Below are 25,549 nucleotides of genomic sequence, written 5' to 3' on the forward strand. Positions count from 1 at the left end.
CTATCAAGCCGACATAACCTGTCTCTTTACCGACTTGAAGCCGACATGATCATTTATAAATATAAATATATATTTGTACCAAAAAATACATTGCTTCCTTTTTGAGCTCGTTTGGAGGGGTCATTTGCTAACCTTTTGATCTGCCTTTGAAGGAGAATTGTCACATGATTCTGCCCTTGATCTTGGAGTCATACATTGTACATTTTCAAGTGTAAACATTTACATCAATGACACAAGCCTATTACCTAGCCTAGAGCTCATAATGAGAGCTACTAAAACAAATACATTTTTGAGCATGAAACCCATGACTCACATTTACAAATATATTTTGCTAGATACAATTTTACATCATTTACAATGGAATGTGTCATTATGAAGACCAAACCTAGTTACACTTTCTTCAATAGAGGGACTGCGTCATCAGTCCGAGCCAGAGAGAGGCCAGCGCATAGGCTAAGGAGGGCAAAAAAGGGCTCACGCAGAAGCTGAGGGCAGAAAAGGGCTCACGCAAAGCCACACAGAGACCAGGAGGGTTGACGCAGTTGGCTGAGGGAGCAGTTTTGCCAGTGTTGGGATTGCGCAAAGCCTAGAGGCTCAGTGCTTCAGTTGTTGGGGCATAGGAAGTTGTTGGCAGTTTACATGAGCAAAGCTGGTGGGGTACTGTGGACAGAACAGTACCTAACAAGACAAAACCAAGGTAGAAGGAGTTGCTACCGAGGCAGATTTCTAGCCAAGGAATCTGGATCAGTGTTGCAAGTGCATAGAAGATCGGAGAGGTGCAACTTGATGATTGGCAAGAGGATTTCCAGAAGGGAAATCGCGACTCAAAGGGAGTCTAGTAGAGAAATTCCAGGCAGGAAGTAGATAGATTCAGCAGGAGTCGAAGAGAGAACTTCCAGAGGGAAGTAGAGAGACTCAGAGGAGTCGACGAGAAGAGCAGAGAGATGGCCATGAATGGGTTGAGGGATTATGTTATGTAAAAATTAGTTAGATTAGGTTTATTATTTAATTTTCAGTTAAATTAGACGAAAGGGCACGATCATAAGATCATGCCCTTTCCCCAAAGGGTGTCCATGGCAGTATATAAGCCAGGAACCCCAATTGTAATCAACATCATCGGTAATTCACCTTTTTAATAAGCTATTTATACATCTATTTCTGCGTATCAGAAGATTTTTGTTTCATCTGGTATCAAAGCGAACGATCTTCTCGCCTGGCAATCACCAGTTTTCATCGCCGCTGCGTCACCCGTCATATCCCTATTCTGCTACCACCTTATCCACCTACGCTACCCCTGTTTACGCTATCCATAGTTCCGCTGCCATCACTGTTGACCCTGCGTCGTATTAAGTACCGCCTGCTGTACGACAACCTGCTGCTGTCCAGAATTCCGCCCCTCCGCCAGTCGTTTTTTGTTACTGTCATTAAAAAAAAAGAACCGCGGCAAGTTCTGTGTAATCGGTGGCTGCGTGGAATAACATTGCGGTGACCTGTGTGGAATAACATTGCGGTGACCTGCTGTGAGCTGTGGGCTCCTTCCTTTACGGTGGCTGCGTGATATTTCCAAGGAACGTGACTGTCACCAGCAGCCGTGACGGTATATAAATTTAAATATAACCTCAAATATATATATATATTCAAATATATATATTCAAATATATATATATAACATTTATTTATATATATAACATGAAGTATATAATATATATAACATATATACATAATCATATTATATATTATATACATAATTTAATTAATTAAATTTATTTTAATTAACTAAAAGTTATATATATATACAATTAATTTAATTAATTAAATTTATTTTAATTAATTAAAAAAAACTAACTTATGTTAAATAATTAAATTAATTAATTTAATTTAATTATTTCAAAAAAAATTAAGTTGGCAAATAAATACACGCCCCTGCAAACCCGATCGATGTCGACAATGACAATGGCGGATTTCCAAAAAAAATTGTTGGACGCGGAGCATAAGATAAATAGCAACCATGATGAGGTCAGTAAAAGATTAAAAGAATTCCAGATCAAGCTTGGGGAGCAAGCTGACGAAATCAAAAATCTTCGCGATACAACAAATCGAATAGAAATAAAGATGGAAAATCAACATGTCCAAACAAAGGTAAACATCAGAGATGCCTTAACAATGTTGAAGCTTCTGTGTAAAAGGTCGAATTGTACACCCGAACAACTACTAAAAGAAAATGAAGAGAATCAAGAACACATCTCATCAGATTCAACAAAGTCAACACACTCTCATGAAAAAGTTGAAACCCCAAGAAAATCAGCGACACCCCACCAAGAAGTGAGTAACACAGCCTTTACAAACAAGAAACTCTGGGATAACTTTACCAATCAACACCCTTTTTTCGCTCAACCATTAGCAACATACCAGCGAAGGGCAAAAGTCGAGATGCCTAAATTCGATGGAAACAAAAAAAACAATGTTGCATGGATAAATAAAGCAGAAGAATACTTTGAGATATATGACATCAATGACGATGACGAAAAGCTCAGGCATGCATCCATGAAAATGGAAGGAGAAGCATATAACTGGTATATGTGGTGGAAAAAGACAACACACGTCATTAGCTGGAGGAAATTTAAAGATGCATTCTTTAAAAGATTCCAAGGTGTAAAGGAAGAAGAGTTCTTTTCAAAACTCATCAAATTACGACAAAAAGGAAGTGTGGACGAATACACTCAAGAATGGGAGACCTTAGTAACACGAGTACCTGGGTTATCAGAATCTTGTCTAATTCAGTCATACATCTCAGGACTCAAATCCCATTTACAAGCAAAACTTGAGATGCATGACATTACATCAATAGAAGTAGCAAGACGAAAAGCAAAAACAGCGGAAAAGAAATCCGAACCAATATTTTGGTCAAAAGCAAAAAAAGCATATTCAAGATGAAGGATACCCCAGTATATGGACTCAAATAATACAAGATATGTTCCACCACATCGTCGTGAAGATGAAAAATCTAATATGGAAATGCAAAGGATAAAAGAAGGTAAATGTAAACACTGTGGTGAGAAGTAGGACCCCAAACATAAATGTGCTAAAGGAAAAGAACCAAAGAACCTGTATAATTGTGAAGCAACCAATGATTCAAACAGTGAAGATTATGACATAGAAGAAACAGAAGATGCCCCAGAACTCTCACCAGAATTAGATGACGGAAGTATTCCACAAGTGTCATTATCAGCTATGACAGGTATATCACAACCTCAGACCTTAACGTTAAAAGGACACATAAAGAAGAACAACGTAGTGGTTCTCATCGACTCTGGAAGCACACACAATTTTTTAGATGCAACCGTGGCAAAGAGACTCAATATCTTTTCATTTCCCTTACCAAACATGAAAGTGATGGTAGCTAACGGTAAGAAGATTGAAAAGGTGGGGAAATGCCATAAGGTCAATTTGCAGATTCAAGACTTTAATTTAGAGTCTCCATTCTTCACGGTACCGTTAGGAGGAGTAGATGTAGTCTTAGGTATCCAATGGCTACGAACTTTAGGTACTTATGCCGCCAACCATCAAGTACAATTTATAAAATTCAAATGGGGAGGTCAAAAGTACAAACTACACGGATTCCAAGCACCAGAAAATCAAGTTGTATCATCATCTCAGATGATGAAGTTGAGTCAAAGAGGAGCATCCGCTTATGTAGTACAATGTCACCAATTAGAAATGCTATCTGCAAATATGACCAGAGAAGGGTCACCAGAGATACAAGATCTGATTCGGAAGCATGAAAAAGTAATTCAAGACCTACCTATGAAGATGCCGCCTAATAAGGAAATTGAGCATACAATAGAAGTCAAGACAAGAACAGACCCCGTCAACATCAAGCCATACCAATATCCACATCACCAAAAAACAGAAATTACAAGATTAATCCAAGACCTTTTAAAGTGTGGGACATTGATCATCTTGGAATATCTGATCAAGTGGAAGGACTTCCCGAAGAAGACGTTTCTTGGGAGAATGAAGCATTTTGTCAACAACATCTGTCATTACGTATGCTTTGAGGACAAAGCATTCTTTCGAGAGGAAGGCAATGTTATGTAAATAGATTAGGTTTATTATTTAATTTTCAGTTAAATTAGACGAAAGGGCACGATCATAAGATCATGCCCTTTCCCCAAAGGGTGTCCATGGCAGTATATAAGCCAGGAACCCCAATTGTAATCAACATCATCGGTAATTCACCTTTTTAATAAACTATTTATATATCTATTTCTGCGTATCAGAAGATTTTTGTTTCGGATTAGGACAGGCTGGACGGGGCGTCCAACTTCGTGGTCTGGAAAGCCAGGATCCTGTCCATTCTAGATAGACATCGCATCAAGGCCTTCGCCTTGAAAACAATGGCTATCCCAGTTGATCCGGCTGATAATGAGAAGCACAAGGAGGCAATGGCAAAGGCAAAATGCATCATCCTTGATGGGGTAAAGGATCGTGTGGTCCAACATATTGCCGAGAAGGATACTGCAAAGGAAATGTGGGACACCTTGAAGATGTTGTACCAGCATACTTCCGTGCAGAGGAAGATGTTACTTGAGAATCAGCGGAGATCATATCAGATGCAGAAGGGGGAGTAGATAGATCACTTCCTCGGTCGGTTGAAGGAGATCCGAGACCAACTGACTTCCATAGGGGCCACGCCGGATCAAGAGTTGATGGTGAGGACCACACTAAACGCAATCTCCGAGGAGTGGGAGACATTTGTCCAGAGCATATTGGGCAGGGCGAATCTTCCAGATTGGGAAGAATTGTGGGCGGCTCTTCGCCAAGAAGAGATCAGACGGCTAAGCAAGATGAGAAGTAGCAGCAAAGGAGTCTGGATCAAGAAGGAAGAGGAAGAGGATGCAGCTCTGGCATCTGCGGGGAAGCAGGAGAAGAGGAAGAAAAAGGACCTCTCCAAGGTTAAGTGCTTCAACTGTGGGGAACTGGGTCATTATGCGAACCAGTGTTCGAGGAAGAAGAACAAGGGAGAGGCGTCTGACTCCAAGGCAGCGCCAGCGAAGGCAGAAAAGGAGGTAGAGGAGGATGATGATTGTGCCATGAGTGCTCATGTACCTCTAGAGAAGAGGTGGGGAGACATCGAGCTGTAGTCAGGAGGACTACAGGTGATGAGGGGCAGGATCCTTGAGGTACCCAACCTCTTCGATTATACCTTGCTACAAGAGCCCTGAAGAAAGAGTAGCGGGACTGGCAGATGTCGGTAGAGACGGATGCGGATGAAGCAGCGGAGAGTGCTACAATGTAGGAGTTCCCAAGCAGCGTGAGGCTAGCAAGCTGCAGCAGTGCGAGAGGCACGAAGAGTGTTGCAATAGTGCAGAATGGCATAGAGAGGTTTGCAGTAGTGCGAGATGCAGGAAGTTGTTGCAGCAGCACAGAGGCTGTAGAGGGAGCACTTGATAGCAGCAGAGGGAGCTTTAGCATCGGGAGCATTTCTAGCCTGACAGGGATGTCAGTAGTTGGGTGAATCAGTTACTTCCTTCTCAGTAACTGAGTTGCAGTGCAGTAGTAGTTGGCAGTGGCACAATGCAACATGATGAGAGGGGGTGGCAATGCAGATGCAGTGTTGGGAGAAAGGACCAGCAGCAGCACGGATGCAGAGGGAGCTGCCGTACGGATGCAGCAGTGGCAGTGGCAGAGCAACAGTACAAGATGCAGCAGTGCAGAGGATGTTAGACAGGGAGGCCTAGCATCAGCACATGTACCAGTGCCGTATAATCAGAGTGATGCTCAGGGTGGAGTATTACGAGAGCACAGTCCTCGCTAAGAGGGAGTGTTGATTTGGGGTAGCATCGGATGTGCTCTAGCCATGAAAATTGGTGGAGAGGCTAAAGCACCTGAGATCTCCAAGACCCAGAAATGGTTTGGGTAGATTGTACCAGATTTGGGAGATATTAAAATAATTAATATTTTTAATGGAGTTCCTAAGTCTAAACTTAGAAAAAATAAAATATTAATGGGTATTGATATAAAATTGGGTTAGAAGGTTCCAAAAGTCATGGATCAAGCCAAATCTAATCTTAGTCGTTGATTAAAGATGTAATCTCGACCGTCGAAGGACTAACAGGAAAAGTATAAGAGGAGGTTTGAGGGTCAGTTGGAGAATACACGAGAGTGATCAGTCATTCGATTTCCTACAGCAGGGTTGCTAAGCAAAGTTGAATCAGTGATCAACAGTGAGGGGCAGTGAGTACTGGACAAAGAGGCAGAGATAGTGCCGAGAGACCAGTGCAGAGGCAGAGATAGTGCCGAGAGACCAGCACAGAGGCAGAGAGCGAGACGCAGAAGCCAGAGTAGGCCACGCAAAGCCCAACAGAGACAGTGCAAAGGCGAGAGGGCCTGCGTCATCCACGCAAAGGGCAGCAGGAGTGACACAGAGGGTCCCAGAGGTTGCGCAGTGCCTCAGAGGGCTGACGTAGAGGGTTCTAAAGCTGACGCAAAGCAGCAGGAGGCTGACGCAGTGCTTCAGAGTTGTTGGAGAGGGTTTCATGGGACCGGGTTTATGACTGCCTGTTTTCAAATAGAGAGGTATTATTGTTGGTTGTTTTTCTCTGTCGGGTGAGCCAGTTTGGCACCCAGTTGTACTCAAGGATATACTGCATAATAATAAACCCTCAGAATTGTTGCACTGGTTTTCCCGCATTGGGTTTTTCTGGGGACGAGTTGTCCAAAAATAACGGTGTCACTTGTGTCTTTGTTTTCTTTCAGCTGTTGATCTGTAGATGTTGAGAGTCGAGATTGTATTGTGTTTATTTTGTTATTTATATGTTTTAAATAACTTGTTCAGAATTAACAAGTAGAATAAATAAACCAAAAGAATATAGATTAAATTTCTAACGAATAGACTTAGAAATTTCAACAGAAGCTCTTCCAATCATCTGACATGGTCTTGGACATCTTAACAATCTACACAATCATCCCTTTTGAACACCAATCACTCCTACTAAGTCTATGCTCGAGCCCTTAGGCCATACAAGAACCTGACCATCTGGCAATTGGAGCAAAAGTCTCCTTGTAGTCCACTTCCTCTTTCTAGGAGAACCTTCTCGCCACAAACCTCACTTTATACTTCTCGATGTTTCCATCTACTGCATGAATCATCGCCAGCATTTCCAATGGACTTGTTATTCCTTTCTGCAAACCCCATTCAGGAGGTCATGGAAAGAGGAAAAATCATAACCAAGCAATCATTTTCTAGTATCTAAAGCATACAAAATAAAAGGACAATAGGTTGACCAAAAATAAAAAGGAGAAAAAATATGATTGGAATTACTCATCTCTTGATCAAGGAAGAAATTGTTGAGGGCTATAGGGAACTAACTACTCCCTCTTGATTCTTGCCTCCTTGTAGGAAATCATTGAAGTCCTTGGAAGTATACTCTCCTCCATTATCTGACCTCAAAAACCTTGATCTTCTTCCTTGTCAAGTTTTCTACTTGAGCCCTAAACTCTTGGATCCTGTTGAAGACCTCATCCTTGGCATTCATGGGAAAAAATCATTAATGAATGTCAAAAGAAGTACTCTTTCCAAAGTCCATCTGTAATCTTATCAAGTTTAGATTTCTTTGTCTTCTTTTGAGGTTGATGTCCATCATCATCATCAACATCGATTGTTGATGCATCTTGCTTTTCCTTCCTTTTCTTCTGAGGACACTAGGAAGCATAGTGTCCAAAATCATAACAATTGAAGCACTTGATATTTGACATATACCTCTTCTTTTGATCCTGAATAGGAGTTGGTCTTCTACCTATATTCTTCTTATCAAACTTTCCAAACTTTCTTATTCCTTTTCCTTTCCTTACATGAGTTGCAAGTGCTTGAGGTTCATCATGCTGAGGTCTTCGTAAGGGGTCCTTAGACAACAATCTAACCCCCTCTTGGACACAATCAACCCATAGCTTATCAAACTTGGGCAACTTTTCTTGTGCACAAATTCCCTGAACAAATGGATCCTATGAGGAAGGAAATCAATTGAGAGACACTGTAACAAGCTCTGCATCATCAATGGTATCTACAATGGCTCCAAGTTCATCTCTCAAATAAGAGACTTCCATAAGATAAGAGACAACGAAGTTTGATCTAGTCATCATGATAATATGGAGTTGATGTCTTAAGGCTAACTTCCTACTAGTGTTGTCACTCTAGATCAATCTCACCAAAGCATTATACACTTCTTTCGCAGTCTTCAAATCAGCTACATGTGGAATCAAGTGGTCCTTTATAGAATATATCAAGATTCTCTTAGCCTTGGCTTCATTCTTCTTATGCTTGGCTTTCTCCTTAGCTCCCTCTGGCTCTAGAATGACTTCCTTCACATGATCCTAAAGGTCATTTTCTTCCAAGATAAGAAGTATCCTAGTCTTCCAAGATCTAAAATTAATAGCACCATCCAGCTTGTCTTCTACTCTGAGACTTGGCAACATTTTCAATCAAGCTGCTAATTATTGTCTCTTAGGTTTACTTCAATGGTTGCTCTTTCAATAAGGCTCTAATTCCATGTTGATATTCTAAGGCTAGCGCAATAGAATACAATTTTTTGCCAGGTAATTACTTCCTAATGATTTTCAATCAGTGTTTTATGCCACTGCTATCATTGAATAATTACACTTTAGAAAATCTCAATAGTAAATGTACCGGAAATAGTAAAGATCACAGAAAGATAGCCATGCACGAAAGAGACAATATTTTTACCCTGGGAGAAAACCCAACAACTTTTCTTAGGAGAAATTATTCTTCAGCAAGGTTTACAAATCAACAGTTTGTCTAGAAATTTGTGCCAATAATCCAAGTCGAATTCTAGTCAAACCTAGTCAAAACATATGCTGGTCAAACTAGCCAAAAAAAGAAGAAAATCAATGCTAGTCAACTCACCCTGGTCAAATTCGCTGGCGATCAAATTTCAGCCCTGCGGTCTACAGTCAAATCCTTTTGATTTGCAATCAAATCCCATGCAGCCCCTCCTGCAATCAACTTTAGTCAAAGCAGCTCGGTCAAAGGTCAAGTCAACTTGATCAAACAAAGTTAAAACTCGTTGGTCAAACTCTTCCTTCTTCTCACACGTGCAACCAAGGGAAAGAGATAAAAGTATAGAAAAGATGATCTCCGAAACAAATTTCTCTTTGCTCATACTTGCTCTTCGTTGGTGATCAAATGAGATGTCACATCATCTATTGATGCTCGTCTAAGGAGTGTGACAACCCAAGGGACACGTCCCTTCACTAGTTGGCCGAATTGACTTTTCCAAAATAATAATTTGCACAATTCATCTAGGGTCGACTTGAAGACCCTTTAGACATACGGGAATACCTCTCGATGCTACAAAAAAATCAACAATTGGTGTTGATATTGAGCAAGCCTTTTTATTAATTAAGAAAGATCAAAATTATGAAGATTGTTAGAAAATAACTATGAATCAATTGAAGCAAAGTATTAAGAACCTATTGGTTTGTAAATAAAGTAATGAGAGTAGTGACACCAACTTAGAAAAGCAATGCACATTTTAGAGATGAACAATGTTGGAACTTACCTGAAGACCTAAGTCCCCTGCCATATCCTCCCCCCCTCATGTCTTGAATCCTTCATGTCGGACACGACACGTGGGTGACACATGTCTGACACAAGTTTGACTCGTGTCCTATTTGTATGACATGAGTTCGACTAGTAACGGACAAGAGTCCTATTGGTGTCCCAAAATTTGGACACGGATGTTGTGAAAAAAAAATCATGAAATCCATTTACTACCTCATTCTCACGTAATTCAATCACAATTTTGGAGCTCTCAAAGGTTTTCGAGTGCAACTAAGGGAAATTAAGCAATGTTAGAAGGGATTCCAAGTGTTTCGAAGTGAATTTGTCCAGGCCCTACTAATGTTAATAAGTAAAAGTGACATTCAAAGAAAGTATCGACACCAACTTAGAAAAACAATGCACATTTTGGAAATGGACAATGCTAGAAGTTACCTGAAGACCTAAGTCACCTAACACATCCTCCCCCCTCCCCTCATGTCTTGAATCCTTGGTGTTGGACACGACACGTGCATGACACATCCGACATGAGTTTGACTCATGTCCTATTCGTAGGACACAAGTTTCACCAGTGTTGGATAGGGGCCCTACTAGTGTCCCAAAATTTGGACACGCGTCCTATGGAAAAAACATCCTAAAATCTATTTATTGCCTCATTCTCATGCAATTCAGTCATAGTTTTGGAACTCTCAAAGGTTTTGGAGTGCATCTAAGGGTAATTAAGCAATGTTAGAAGGGATTCCAAGCGTTGGGAAGTGGATTTGTCCAGGCCCTACTAATGCTATTAAGTAAAAGTGGCATTCTCCTTTATCTTTCATTTTCATGTTTCTTAAATTTTTAACATTACTAATGATTGACTCGGGATGTTTGAGAGTAGTTTTGACTTCATTGAATTTCATGTGGAAAAAGTAGAATTTTAGGTCCCACTCAAAATCCAGTAGACTTAACAGCTTTTGGGATTTCAGGATTGGGGGTATACAACGTTTCCATTGGAGTCTATCATGTATGAGGTTATGGAACTAGCATTTAATTAAGAGAACCAAACCCTCTATGTACCTTGATGTTGGTGCCATTGATTGTCGAACTCCTCTATCATGGCCAGAGTAAAAAAACACCCATCATTCAAACAAAATCTTGATTTTACATGTTAAGCTTTTTCTATCTTATTTTAATGCTTAGAGGATGATATTGATGATGAGAATCCCAATATAGGCAATGATTTTGATGATATATAGTGCTAGTTATTTGTTGTAGTCTCAAAGCATGACTTTTTTGAACTGTGCAGGCCATTTAGGGCCTCTTTGTTGATGTATTTTTTGGTTCAGAGATGGATTGCATTTGCACTCAATGCTATTTTGGTTATATGCATTGATTGTGTAATTGAATTTGTATTATCATCCTGTAAATGTTTTATAAATTTTATATTTAATGTGTAATTCACTAATTTTTTATATTTTTTAATATATAATATATAACGTGTCCTCCATTTCATGTTTCGGGGGGCCGCCATGTCACATGTCGGATATTTGTATTTTCGTGTCCTCCATGTCCCGTGTCCTTGTGTCATGTGACTTAGCTTAAGACATATTCTATAATTCTCTAATAACAGTACACATATAATGATCAATTAACCTAGAATACAAGTTTCTTCAATTTGCAGTTCACATTGTATCAATACTTATTCAAGTCAGAGATGTAAATTTGACTTTAAGGAGTCACAAACTTCGCTTATCCATGTTGAGTATGAAAGATAACCCAGAGAAGATGATAAATAGGGTGTTGCCCTGACAAAATATGAGAAGCAAAAAGAGTTCCTTTTACAGCCCATAATATTAAATATTAAAAGGTATGGAAAAATAATAGCCTTTGATTTCCCTTGTACTTCGACACCTAAATTTCTGCAGAAACCAGTTTTAATAAATAGTAGTCACATGTCCCTTCATAATTCAAATGCTTGGATTGACAGATTGCAGATTTTACCTGCCAGGGATCTTAAAGGTGGCTCCATTTGTAGACGTTCCAGCAGCAATATGTCCCAGCTGTAGAAATAATATCCAATTCATAAAACTTTTCCTTAAAATTAAGAATTAGTAATGCAATTTCAGATATTCATATGGCACTGTAGGTTCTGAAGTTACTTTATCAATTACTGTCATAGAAATTGTATCATGGTTTAGACGGCTAATGTGCTTCGAACATGTGTTGACATCTGATGCAGAATGACCAGTTTCCAATTCAGATGTCCTCATAGAAGGATGGTAAGGTCCACATCCATTCTCAGGAACTACATTCTTCCGAAAATTTGGTTGACAGCCATGTTCTTTCCAATTTGTCCACTTTGCCTGTGATTCTGGGGAACTCAAATTTGTTGGTCCAGGTAGCCCCATAGAGAGAGTGAAAGCTGAAGCTTGATCACCAACAAGCAGAGTGTGTTTGGTATGTTGAAGCACTAGTTTTGCTGCTTTACTTGCTCCTTTGACAAATCGCATGCCAGCTACAGCTCCAACCTCCATAGTCATCTGAGACAGCCCTTGGGATAATAAAATCCAAATTTATCAATTTGGGCATAAATAAGGAAAAGTTTAAAAACAGAGAGGGATTTTATCAGTCTTACCCCGTCCATGACCATGGCATCAAGGGCAGTTTCTCCATTCTCATCTGGGCTACCACCTGGCCCCACTGTAAAGATCATAAAAAAAGCTCATTTTAAGCACAGAAACAAAATTCTAAAGACATTAATATGTTGGGAAAGCTAACTCACAAATCTGGATAGATGTCATTTGGCATACAAAGCATACAGGAAAAATTGCAGCACACACAAGTTGTAAACTATTAATGAAAAAAAGTATTAAAATTATGACAAAACACTGAGCGAACATCAATAAATCTAGGCAATGAGCCAGCCTGTGCCTCCAGTTTCGACATTGGATCAGATTTTATCAAACCCTCTGCCAAAAGAGACAGAGAGGCAAGGAAGCAGGAGATTGATAACCCAGAAAAGCACGTCAGCAATTGAATTTTGAATCTGACACCAAGAAGAAGGCTGGAATGTTATCCAAGAAATCTGTAAAGAAAGAAAGGCAAGCGATGAAAAGCTCAGACCTTAAGAGCAAGAGTAGATATAGAAAACTTCAACAGACCAGAATTAGACCTGCAAGCCAATGTGAATTATGTTATCTGTCTTTGTAACAACACTCCCAAGTGGTATGTTTGCTCAAAATATTTTAATAGAAATATGCAAAAAGTTTTTTGATTACTGAAAAACACGCTAGCAAATCTGTGCATGCCAAACAAATGGCTGCTGCTATATGTTCAATTGTATATAATGGCTAGTTCAAAAGTAGCAGAAATTAAGGGTTTTCTGGAATGATATAGTTGTATCAGATAGCGGTCAGTGGGCTGTGGACTCGTCGGAAATGGGAGTGCCTACAATGGCAACAGGTGTGCACCCAATTGTACACTTTACCAGTTTCTGTTAAAATTGGCAACTAGAGCCAAATTCCACTTTGGACTGATCCTTTGAAGAAGATAATTATGGCATTGAATTCCTTTCTTTGAGAGGACCAAAATTGACCTAAAGCTCGTCAATTTGGATAAGGAGAAGTGGGTTTTTGAATTTATGTACTCTAACAAGTATATTATCAAGGTCGGCCTCTCCCATATGTCAGCTCATCAAGCCCAATGGTCACGTCCCTTGACCTCCTTCAAATTGTATATATAGAGGTGCCTTCTCCCTCATTTTGGACACATCAAAAAGGCTTGGATGCATGTCTAAGGCAGCCGAGGTCTTCAAGGAGGTCGAAGGATGGTCAGTTTCTGGGTTATCTTCTGCACTAGGGCTGAGACTCTCTCAGATGGACAGCCACAGGTCTGGACAATTTTGTATGGGCAATCTTATCCTTGCAGGTCCATGTTCAGGAGCAGAATGGCAGGCCGAGTTAGTAGAATTGTTTCTGGGCTTGTCTGTGGTTAAGATAAAGGAGAAACCCTCTCCTTATGAGGCCACATCACTGACCTATTATCTCAGGAAGGGCCGCAGTCTATATAGCCTAAATAAAGGAGGCCGAGATGCCTTATATGAGCAGAGACCAGCCCTAAGGGAAGCTTCTTGCATATCAAGCTCAGCCGCAGTTATGAGGAGGTGTTTTGGTGCAATCAGAATGGATAACAGTGATCCGTAAGTAGCCCTAACCAGACCTACCCTCTTCAGCTGTTTGTCTCCAGTTCATGCCAGGATTACAGTTTTGAGTGAATCGTTTATTTGTCTAAGGACTGTGATGATCAGATCCTCAGAGTGGCAAGTCAGTATTGACTATGAATCATTGTACTTTAGCTATCTCTCTCTGCCGAACATTTGATGATTAATAATAAGAAGAATTGATCAAGGGTTTTCCCCATCTTGGGTTTTTTCCCTGGCTTGAGCCATATTCTCGTGTCCTCCTGTCTTGGCTTGTCTTCAGCATCTATCATTATTGACTATGAATCATTGTACTTTAGCTATCTCTCTCTGCCGAACATTTGATGATTAATAATAAGAAGAATTGATCAAGGGTTTTCCCCATCTTGGGTTTTTTCCCTAGCTTGAGCCATATTCTCGTGTCCTTCTGTCTTGGCTTGTCTTCAGCATCTATCATTTATGTTCTTTCGTTAGTTACTGTCATATAATGTTTAATGTGATTGCTAATGGATTAATGGGCAAATGGTTGAATGAAGTAACTAACCTAAGCAAAGAACATGTTAACTCAAATTAACATGGTATCAGAGCTCAGGTGAGGACAAGCCCAAGCTTAAAGAGATTGCAATCACTAAGAAGCATCTGAAGAATTTCATTGATACCTTCAGCCCTCTGTGGTAGGGCAAGTCCGAGTTCAAGAATGACAAATCTGTGGTATTTTCTTAAGGCCTTCTACAAGCCCTAATCAGTGAACATGGGCACCAATCCAAGAGCAACTCAATCATCATGGGCAAAAGTTGGAAGTCAACAAGGTATGTTCCAGTGCTTTGTAATATATTTTTGGAGGATTATTTAGCAGTCCTATTCAGTCAAGCTTGAGACTGTATCATCATCGTAAGCATATAGAAGGATATTCTTAAATCTTCTATGATCCCTGGAGGTAAGGCCAAGCCACTACAGATATTTGTTTGAAGTATTACAATACTCATTTTAGAGGACTGATCCCAAAAGAATAAGTGCAGGAGATATCTATCTCTGAGATCCCCGTTTTAATCTAAGATCTCTGGAACATTTCAGATAACAGGTATGGTTTTGCATTCATCTTATCCCTTTTGGTTCATTACATTTGAAGCCGAGTTTCTTATCTAAGAAATCACAGTCCTAGGCATCGCTTAAGAGTACCAAACCCTAGGCCGGAATATATTTCAGAAGGTTCCATGAATCCAAATTTCCTCCATCAAATTCTGGGTATAATCACTATGATCACTGTTCGTATCAGCAGTTCAGTGCTAATTCTCTTTATCCCTGGTAAAGTCTGACTCTTCTGTGCCTTTGTTTTTGGAAGGATACTTCGCTTTGAAGATAGAAATCTTCTGTGATAGGGTCGAGCCACTGTGGTGCCCTGCTTGAAGGGTTAAAATAACTGTTTTGAAAGATCAAATCATCAGGCTTGCAGCCAGAATGAAGCCGTGTACTCCCAAAAAGGGATAGAGTAGTAGATGTTTCTCTGAGATCCTTGGAAGAGATCCCATCTTCAAGGAGTTCTCACTATACTTACATGCCAGGGAAATCTGTCTTAGAACAGTAACAATGTTTTATGTCGCATCACTCAGTTGGCTCAGTTCCTCTGAAAATGGTATTGCTCAATCTCATTTAGCATGGTCCCTTTTGTACATGACATAATACAGTGGACTCAAATTTTTTTTAATGTCTTGACACAATTGGAACGGTCCTACAGTTTACATTACAGATGTGATTCTATCACTGTTCAGCATCTTGTATGATTCTGCTCTCATCGCATTTCTTTGCAATCTCGAGTTCTCAGCACATGAAAGTATGGCTGAACCATATATATATAAGTCATAGCAATCAGAGTATGGGTTCAGAATATTATGGTATGGATATCATCTCAGACGTGTAAGTTGATCCGTATTGGATGCATTGTTACTCCAGTTATAAGAAGTCACTATGGTTTTATATATATATATATCGAAATAGCTTCTGCAGTACGTGTGCCCTCTTATCCCTCTACTATAAAGATTTCTATTGGCATGACATCATATTTACAGGCAGACCATTATTGACATTATCTTACATTCATACATGCAGTCAACATTAAGATAAGTTCAAAGCAGTCATGGCATTTTGACAAGTTTTCAACGATAGTATCATTATGATGATAAGATTTGTTCACAATCTAAGTTGTGAAAAATTCATGGCCATGGATAGTATATTGACATTTGTACCTCTCTGTTGATTTTCCGAGCTTCTCTTCAAAATCTTCTCCATACAAAAAGAGGCTAGAAAAAGAGACATAGGATGATGAATCATCAGTAAAGGCTCATCATCGTTTTGGATAATAGCATAAAAGGATTGAAAGTGATTGGCAATCATCATAATGTTGAGAAATCTAGAGGGCAATAGATAGGATGATTTATCTTTAGCTTGATAACTGCTTGTGATGTCCTTTTACTTTTTCTTACTTATTAGCTTCTTCTTGTATTATTATGTTAGTCTTATCATCAAACAGCTACCAAAACAAGAAGATCAATAGTACACAAGATATAGACTGCAAGCCAGGGCCAAAACCTCTCCACTTGAAAGGAAAAACCACAAATCTCTTATCTTCTTATAGATTATAAAAGGATTAATGCATCTATACAAAGATAAGAATATATGCCTCTGTATGAGATCCTTGATTTGCACAATCTACATCAGCTCATATATTTCTTTCAATAGTTGAGCCCACCTGTTGAGATTTCTTTTATTTACAAAGGCTACACAGATCCCACTATATATAGATTTTTGGTTACATTGGAAAGAAGGATAGTTTCTGGCATCTTTAACAGAATTAATTGAACTTTCAGAGCAGAGGTTCTGCTGAAGACATGTCAGTAGGCAGAAATCCTGGATCTCTCTGAAGGGAACGGTCCTGAAGGATCTGAAATAAAAGTCTGCACAATAGAGATGCTTGGTTATATCAACTCTTCTATATGTATGGCATCTCAACATATTTAGCTCAGCCACATCTATGGTCTCCTTTCAGTCCTGCATTATGCATGATATCATGACAGTCTAAGAAGAAGCTACAGGGATCCTACAGTAAAAGAAATTGCAGCACACTTGAAGCTTTCAATCTTGAAGAACAGCTAGGAGAAGAAGTGCATGGCACTTTGGTGCAGTTCTTTGTAACAACCCTTGTCAGCGGAGGTGCCTTGATGAAAATGCACTACAGATCCTTGACATCTTGGTTGCATTAAGTAAGGATCTTATGATGAATGGTCTTAATATAAAAGGACCTCTCCTCTTCATGGATCCAGTAATTTGATATATTGGTAGCTCTCATCTAGCAATGAAAGATAATACAACTGTCTTGAGATAATCTCATAGGAGGATTCCTTCTCTCTGAATGAAGGAGGACTTCAGGATTCTCTTCTTTAACCTGAAGGTTCTTCAAAGTTTGATGTTGCAATAACCTCATGGAAAGTCTCATCTCTGATTACCCAAAGCAAGGCTTCAGATGGAGCTATAGTGTTTGGGTTCAGCTATTAATGATGTTTGTCCAACAGATAAAGATCCTCTCATTTATCTATATAAGAGGGAGTTGATGAAAGACCTAGATTTGTTCTTAAGCTTAAAGGTCTGATAAAATAGAGAAGTTGCTGAACCGGTCATAGTCAACACTGGTGTATGCCTTGATACAAAGACTTTAAGACAATTTAAGGATAAGCCTCATATATATATATATATTGGATAGCTGCTCATTAAGATCAAGTATGATCTGAAGTACACTGCTGGTCTGATAAATGGAAAGCTCATCTAAGTAGTACTATATCTCTTGGGGACCACCTTCATTTCTTGAACAAATCAAAGACTTAAGTCTGTTACTCTGGAAGCACCATTGAAGCAGAATGTATAAAACAGCAAGCATGGCTTACTATGAAGCCAATCTATTGAAGAAGCTCTTCAGTGAGCCATTTGTGCACACCGTCATTATATATTGCAGAAGAAGATTCCGAAAATCCAGTATTTCACATACCATTTTATATGGTACAGCAAAGGACACTCCTGTTTTATGGCATGTTTGAGTAGAAAGATCTCATGATGAGCAGGCTGTCTGGTGGACACTGTGTACCCTAGAAAGTCATGTTTAGGCTATGGTCTCCTTGAGTAAGGAGTAAGATCTGTCAAATATTTTCTTCATCAAGATATATAAGAAGCAGATGATTGCTAAGTGCTGCCAAGCTCTCTGCTGTAAATCAATATTTCTGCTATATATATACATCTGTATGCTGCTGAATGGAGCTGTGAGGCTCCTATTGATCTAGTCTTGACTTTCAGGACGCAGATTGGCACTATTCCCTATATGAAGGGATCCTTGGTTGAAAATTGAGCTCTGGGAGCTCCTGAGGACTTGGGGTACTTATTGAGCTATGAGCGACCATAGGGTGAGTGGTTCACTTTCCCCTATTGATGCGCTGTGTACAGGGTGAGTGGTTCACTTTTCCCTATCATTGCGTTGTGTGAAGGGTGAGTGGTTCACCTGCCCCTACTATTGATGACATATTGTTAAAATTGGCAACGAGGACCAAACTCCACATGGGTCATCTTATTTATGACAACTAATACTTTTTTTGTATTCGTCTCTCCGAGAGGTGTAGAATTGATCTAAAAATCATCCGATTCCGACATGTACAAATAAAGATATGAATTTATTTATAACAAATTGTCAAGGTCGGCCAGCGAGCAAAAAAGGCATTCAAACCCCCAACTCATCCTCAATGTTGCATATAAAAGGAGACCTCATGTCATCTTCACCATCATCTCATCTCACATCTCTCTCTCTCCTCTTGTGATTGGGTACACATTTCTGGGCATTCTTCTCTCTCACACATGCGAAGGAAAGGAGGACAGATTTATGTTGACTGCATTGACCGAGCTGCAGGGAGGTTGTTTGACTGCGTTGACTTGATGTGTTGACCTGTTTTGACTTCGGTTTGGGTGAGGAATCTCTGTCCTAGCAGGCCACAGATCTGGGCACTAAAACCGAGGCAATCTGACCTCTCCTTTGACCAGCGTTGACTGTACTAGGGCTGGCCGTAGGGTTGACTTTCGTTGACCAGTTTTGACTGGACTTTTCAGACTGTTTTGGGCTGATTACACTTGCTGTTGGAGGCCGAAGTTGACTGGGTTTGACTGAGCTGAATAGAGGAAGAATTCTGCCCTGTTGACCAGCATTGACTTTTCTGGTTAGGGCTTTTTGCTCCTGTCATAAATTATCAGATTTGTAAATTGTACTCTCTCTCTGCTAAACTATTGAAGAATATAAAAAGAAACGATCAAGGGTTTCTCCACATTGGGGTTTGTCCCTGGCTGGTGCCACATCTTGTGTCCTCTTGTCTTGGCTTGTCATCTACTGTTTATGTTTATGTTCTATCTGCATTTTACTATCATGTTGATGTGATTGCTAACTGGATATTGATATTGGGCTAATAAAGAAATTGAAGTAAAATTGCTCTTAAGCATAGAACATACCATTGCTACCTAAAATTAACATGGAATCAGAGTTGAGGTGAAGACAAAGCCCAAGCAAAAGTGAAAAAACAATCACCAAACATAGTTGGACAAAGACAAAAGGCTCAATGGGTTCCTCATCCCACTTCCCGACTGAAGACAAGCTCCGTGAAAGATCTGGCTATCATGGATGGAAGATGTCTCTTGATTTGACCTTGGAAGAACAAGAAGTGTTGGATTATGTTAAGGGTAAAATCCCTGAGCCTCCTTCAAATGCACCGGCTGCTGCGAAGACCAAATACAATAGGTTTGAAATCAAAGCAAAGAAGAATATAAGAGATTCCATTGACAAGAGTCTAGTGGCCTACATCTCCGATTTGAAGACCTCCAAGGAGATCTACGACAGGTTGATCAGCATGTTCAACGTTAGTGATGCTAATCAAATTTTATTTCTCAAAATAAGTTAAAGAATATTAAGAAGGGCAAGGACGAGGATATTCAATCCTACTTCTTAAGGATCACAGAGATCAAGAATGATCTACTTTCAATTGGAGAGGTCATTCTTGACAGGGAACTTACTATCACTACCCTTGGAGGACTCCCACCCGACTAATATATATTTAGAACCACTATTCTCAATAATGATCGAATTCCAGGATTTGAAGAATTGATGTCGAGATACATTCAAGAAGAAACAAGAATGGTGGAGCAAGAAATACCTTACCATCAATGGGGTTGCTTCTATTAGAAGGCATTTCTTGCTCCACCATTCTTGTTTCTTCTTGAACACATCTCGACATCAATTCTTCAAACTCTGGAATTCGACCATTGTTGAGTATAGTGGTTCTAAATACATACCACTCAGGTGGGAGTCCTCCAAGGGTGGTGAGAGTAAGTTCCCTTTCAAGAATGACCTCTCTAATCGAAAGTAGATCATTCTTGATCTCAATGATCCTTAAGAAGTAGGATTAAATATCCTCGTCCTTTCCCTTCTTAATATCCTTTAAATTATTTTTGAGAAATAAAATTTGATTAGCATTACTAACCTTGAACATGTTGATCAACCTGTCGTAGATCTCCTTGGAGGTCTTCAGTTCGGAGATGTAGGCCACCAGACACTTGTCAATGGAATCTCTAGTAATCTTCTTTGCTTTGACTTCAGCCCTATTGTACTTGGTCTTGGAGCAACCGGTGCATTTGAAGGAGGCTCAGGGATTTTACCCTTCATATAATCCAACATTTCTTGTTCTTCCAAGGTCAAATCAAGAGACATCTTCAATCCATGAGAGACAAATTTTTCACAGAGCTTGTCTTCAGTTGAGAAGTGGGATGAGGAACCCATTGAGCCTTTTGTCCTTGTCCAACTGTCTTTGGTGATTTCTCTTTCACTCTTGCTTGGGCTTTGTCTTCACCTCAACGCTGATACCATGTTAATTTTAGGCAAAAATAGTATGTTCTATGCTTTAGAGCAATTTTACATCAATTTCTTTATTAGCCCAATATCAATATCCAATTCAGCAATCACATCAACATGATAGTAAAAAGCTGATAGAACATAAACATAAACAGTAGAAGACAAGCCAAGACAAGAGGACACAAGATGTGGCACCAATCAGGGACAAACCCCAATGTGGGAAAATCCTTGATTAATTCTTCTTATATTCTTCAATAGTTCAACAGAAAAGAGAGAGTACAATTTACAAATCTGATAATTTATGACAGCAGCAAAAGAGCCTTAACCAAAGAAGTCAACACCAGTCAACAAGGCAGAATTCTTCCTCAATTTAGCTCGGTCAAACCCAATCAACTTCAACCTCCAACAGCAAGTCTAATCAGCCCAAAACAGTCCGAAAAAGTCCATTCAAAACTGGTCAATGAAAGTCCACCCTGCGGCCAACCCTCGTACAGTCAACGCTGGTCAAAGGAGAGGTCAGATTGCCTTGGTTTTTGTGCCCAAATCTGCGGCCTGCTAAGACAGAGATACCTCACCCAAACTGAAGTCAAAACAGGTAAGCACATCAAGTCAATGCAGTCAAACAGCCTCCCTGCAGCTCGGTCAACGCTGGTCAATGAAATCAACAAAAATCTGTCCTCCTTTCCTTCACACATGTGAGAGAGAAGATTGCCCAGAAATGCGTACCCAATCACAAGAGGAGAGAGAAATGTGAAATGAGATGATGGTAAAATGACTTGAGGTCTCCTTTTTATATGCAATGTTGAGGATGAATTGGGGGTTTGAGTGCCTGTTTTGCTTGCTAGCCAACCTTGACAATTTGTCCATAATATAAATAAATCCATATTTTCATTTGTACATGTCGGAATTGGATGATCTTTAGATCAACCCTACACCTCCCGGAGAGAGGAATCCAAGAAAAATATCAGCTGTCATAAATAAGATGACCCATGTGGAGTTTGGCCTAGTTGCCAATTTTAACACGAGTATATTATGAAGGTCAGCCTCTCCCTTATGTCGGCTCATCAAACCCAATGGTCACATCCCTTGACCTCCATCAAATTGTATATATAGAGGTGCCTTTTCCCTCATTTTGGACACATCAAAAAGGCTTGGATGCATGTCTGAGGCAACCGAGGTCTTCAAGGAGATCAAATGAAGGTCAGTTTCTGGGTTATCTTCTGCACTAGGGCCGAGAATCTCTCAGATGGACAGCCGCAGGTCTGGGCAATTTTGTGTGGGCAATCTTATCCTAGCAGGTCCATGTTCAGGAGCAGAATGGCAGGCCGAGTTAGTAGAATTGTTTCTGGGCTTGTCTGTGGTTAAGATAAAAAAGAAACCCTCTCCTTATGAGGATGCATCACTGACCTATTATCTCCGGAAGAGCCGCAGTCTATATAGCCTAAATAAAGGAGGCCGAGATGCCTTATATGAGCAGAGACCAGCCCTAAGGGAAGCCCCTTGCATATCAAGCTCAGCCGCAGTTATGAGGAGGTGTTTTGGTGCAATCAGAATGGATAACAGTTATCCCTAAGCAGCCCTAACCAGACCTACCCTCTTCAGCTGTTTGTCTCCAGTTCATGCCAGGATTACAGTTTTGAGTGAATCATTTATTTGTCTAAGGACTGTGATGATCAGATCTTCAGATTGGCAAGTCAGTATTGACTTTGAATCATTGTACTTTACCCCTCTCTCTCTTCCGAAAATTTAATGATTAATTATAAGAAGAATTGATCGGTTTTTCCCTGGCTTGAGCCATATTCTCGTGTCCTTCTGTCTTGACTTGTCTTCAGCATCTATCATTTATGTTCTTTCGTTAGTTACTGTCATATAATGTTTAATGTGATTGCTAATGGACTAATGAGCAAATGGTTGACTGACGTAACTAACCTGAGCAAAGAACATGTTAAGTCAAATTAACAGTTTCGTAGTTTCTGAGTCTAAACGAACGTTTTATTGATAATCAATATGTTTGTAATTGTTATAGTTTTGTTATATATTTGGGGTAAAGGTGTTGATTTTAAAAGAGGTGAAAATTCAAATTTGTCTGCATATTAAAATGTAGTTCCTTAATTTATCCATTTTTTCTCAAATAATAGGAAAACTGAAACATTCGACTCTGTGTGCGAACGATTCCGTGTGAGTTTATTCGTAATTCGTCTGGCACATAGTGCAATGTTAGTCCACAATCATGATATTATACCCAGTAATTTTCTCATGCCAAGCAGCAAGAGATGTATACACGCTTAGACTTCCCGAGCTTGCTCTGCCACTGCTAGCCTCTCTCTTTCTCTTCCGCTGCCAGCGCTCAGTGATCCAACTAATCCTTGCAAGAAAAGCAGCATAAACTGTAACAGCCCACGGCCAGAGCAATATAAACCACCGAAGACCGCAAGAACCCACCGCCCAAAGCATTGCAGAAATTTTTTTTTCCAAGAAAGAGGCCAGCACTGACATCCAGCGAACCCAGAAGTTATACATTTCTGAAGAAAAATTCTCAGATTCTGGCAAATACTTTTAATTACAAATTTCCTTACCTATTTTTTTCGAATATCCGTGTTAGAGGTTCCAAATAAACTATCAGTTTAACTAGATTTGTTCCGTATTATTACAAGTTGGGATTCCTATCTCCTAACGATCAATCAAAAGCGAAATTACTTATAAAAGAGAATAAAATAACCGGTATAATTGCCTGGTTACTGAAAAAAGAATTACCGGTGCCATCACAGCCGAGATCTTCACAGGTTGAGCAGCCCTCTACCACTGCATCAACAGCAGATAATCCACTCTCCACTGCATTCCAGGCTGCCCGGACTGCTTCCCTGAAAGGCCAAGTGCTAATAACTAGCGGGGACTTTCTCTCGAGTTCCTGCCAATCAAAGATCAAAATTAAGAATTATATGTAACAAACCCATCTCAGAAAATCCACTTTATGGCAAATACATCATAAAATGTTTTATCATTTCCTGCAGAGGATTACCAGTGGCAAATTATAAGGGATCTGAGACGACGTCGTAGACAGCAAAAATGAGAGTAGCAGCACTGGGTAGAGGATCGTTTGACAAAGGGTTGGCATTGTTGAGGCCCTCTCCTGTCAATTATGCATTGTGGCAAATTGGGCTTCGGCTGTGTCAAGGCTAGCTCGGTTCAAAAATGCGTGATGACCATTTCTGTTTTGACTCTAATGCACATAGACTTCGATGCACGGTGAGGAGGTAGGTGGCTTATTGCTTTTCCAACATATTCCTTAAAATTATTTGTTGTGGATGAATGGTTAATTGATGAGTCTTCTGCTCGTAAATGTGTTTACGTGGGTTCACTCCGCATTTGCATTAGCTTTAAATGTAATTAAAAGTAATTGGGGTTTTATTATGTCGATAAGCATGGTATATTTCGGAAAGGAGTTTTAGTATTTCTATTTAAAAATAAAAAGTGTGGATGGTATAGATTTGATAAGTTAAAAATATTTCTGTTTCATATAACATTTAATACATAAAAGTAAGGGTTTTCAGATTTTTTTTTGTTTTAAATCTTTATTTTTATTTTTGGGTTATAAATTTTCAATTTTGCAAATCGTAATTAAGTGTTTTGACCACTATGGTTTCTTTTCTTTTCTTTTTAAGTCTAGATGTCTCATGTGATAGTTAATTGTCCCCATATGTGATTCTTATTCTCAACTTTTCCCTATGAGGTTTGAACATAAGACTTGTTGAATTGTAAACCCCACACAAACTAATTGGTGTACACCTCATGGGTGTGTGCTCCCTATGCTAAAGTGTTAGTTATGATTAATTAAAACTATTTAAGGGGTCTGGGTTCATAGCTTGAGATGTTGGGTGCACTGTTTGATCTCCTCCCCACCCAGGTTCAATTCTCATAATTGACATGTTAGTCTATTGTGATAAGGCCATAAGGGTAAACGCCCCCTAGGGTAGAGGTCCACTTCAATGTGCCTTAGGACACCTCGGCCCTTGTTATGTCATAAGTTATCGATATATCTAGCTTGCATATTGTTGGATATACCCTTGAGTTATAGTGGCAATTCGTAGGTTTGAATCCAAACCTAGCCTAGATCACTCCAATAAGTTATTGATTATCATGGCTAAATATCAAAATGAAATTATCCCAAGAGGTGTCTAGGCTTGAGCAAGTCTTGCACAATCCTAGTGACAACATCCCACTATTGAGCAAATCATTTTTCCATCCAACATGTGAGTTGGTCTCGACCTAAGTACAATTTAATAATGAAAAAAAATTGAGATATTTGGTTTCCTTTAGATATATTTAAGTTGAAATTATATTATTGATTTGGAGTAAGATCTATATTCATTTTGATTAGTTAAGCTATCTTCTTATCTACACTTTGGGAAATAGAATAACGAGTTAAACCTAGAAGTATCGAGTAAGAATAAAAATCAATCCCCTTAATATAATAACTAGTTAAAACGTAAAAGTATCAAGTAGGAATTCAAATTAGTCCACTTACAAACCACTAATGGGTTATTACAAGTGTCCAAATTTGTTTCTACACAATGATGTAGTTACATGTCGAATCAAGGTAGATTTGAGGATGTTATTAGGGGGATAACCCTAACTATAAAAAAAATCCTACAATTCAAGAGGTTTGTAAGTTGCTTTGATACTAGCATAATAAACTATAATACATTACATTTATCCCATATATATATATGAAAACATTGAAAATTAATTATATATAATTAATGAAAATGTTAAGGGTTTGTCTTCCTCGAACATAAGGAAACATGGTAACAATCCATGACTCATAGGCATCTAGTAAGAGTGAAAGTCTACTTTTACAAACCACCAATAG

General features: G+C 39.4%; 1 protein-coding gene across 1 annotated transcript in view; it reads right to left on the minus strand.

The window, feature by feature from the left end:
• The window catches only part of LOC149199583 (N-terminal nucleophile aminohydrolases (Ntn hydrolases) superfamily protein), a 107,903-nt gene extending 83,954 nt beyond the window's left edge, over positions 1-23,949 (minus strand). Inside the window, exons 1-5 of the mRNA XM_089402493.1 lie at positions 23,699-23,949; positions 23,434-23,587; positions 12,192-12,256; positions 11,716-12,096; positions 11,558-11,616 (exon numbers count right to left, since the gene is read on the minus strand). Of these exons, the coding sequence (XP_089258619.1) occupies positions 11,558-11,616; positions 11,716-12,096; positions 12,192-12,256; positions 23,434-23,587; positions 23,699-23,794 (755 nt within the window). The 5' untranslated portion in view covers positions 23,795-23,949. The remainder of the gene's footprint in view (positions 1-11,557; positions 11,617-11,715; positions 12,097-12,191; positions 12,257-23,433; positions 23,588-23,698) is intronic.
• Positions 23,950-25,549: the final 1,600 nt, after the last annotated feature.

This window comes from Pinus tabuliformis, chromosome 2_1 (assembly GCF_031772625.1).
Source record: "Pinus tabuliformis cultivar Carrire ecotype Pingquan chromosome 2_1, CPIR1, whole genome shotgun sequence".
Lineage (NCBI taxonomy): Eukaryota > Viridiplantae > Streptophyta > Pinopsida > Pinales > Pinaceae > Pinus > Pinus tabuliformis.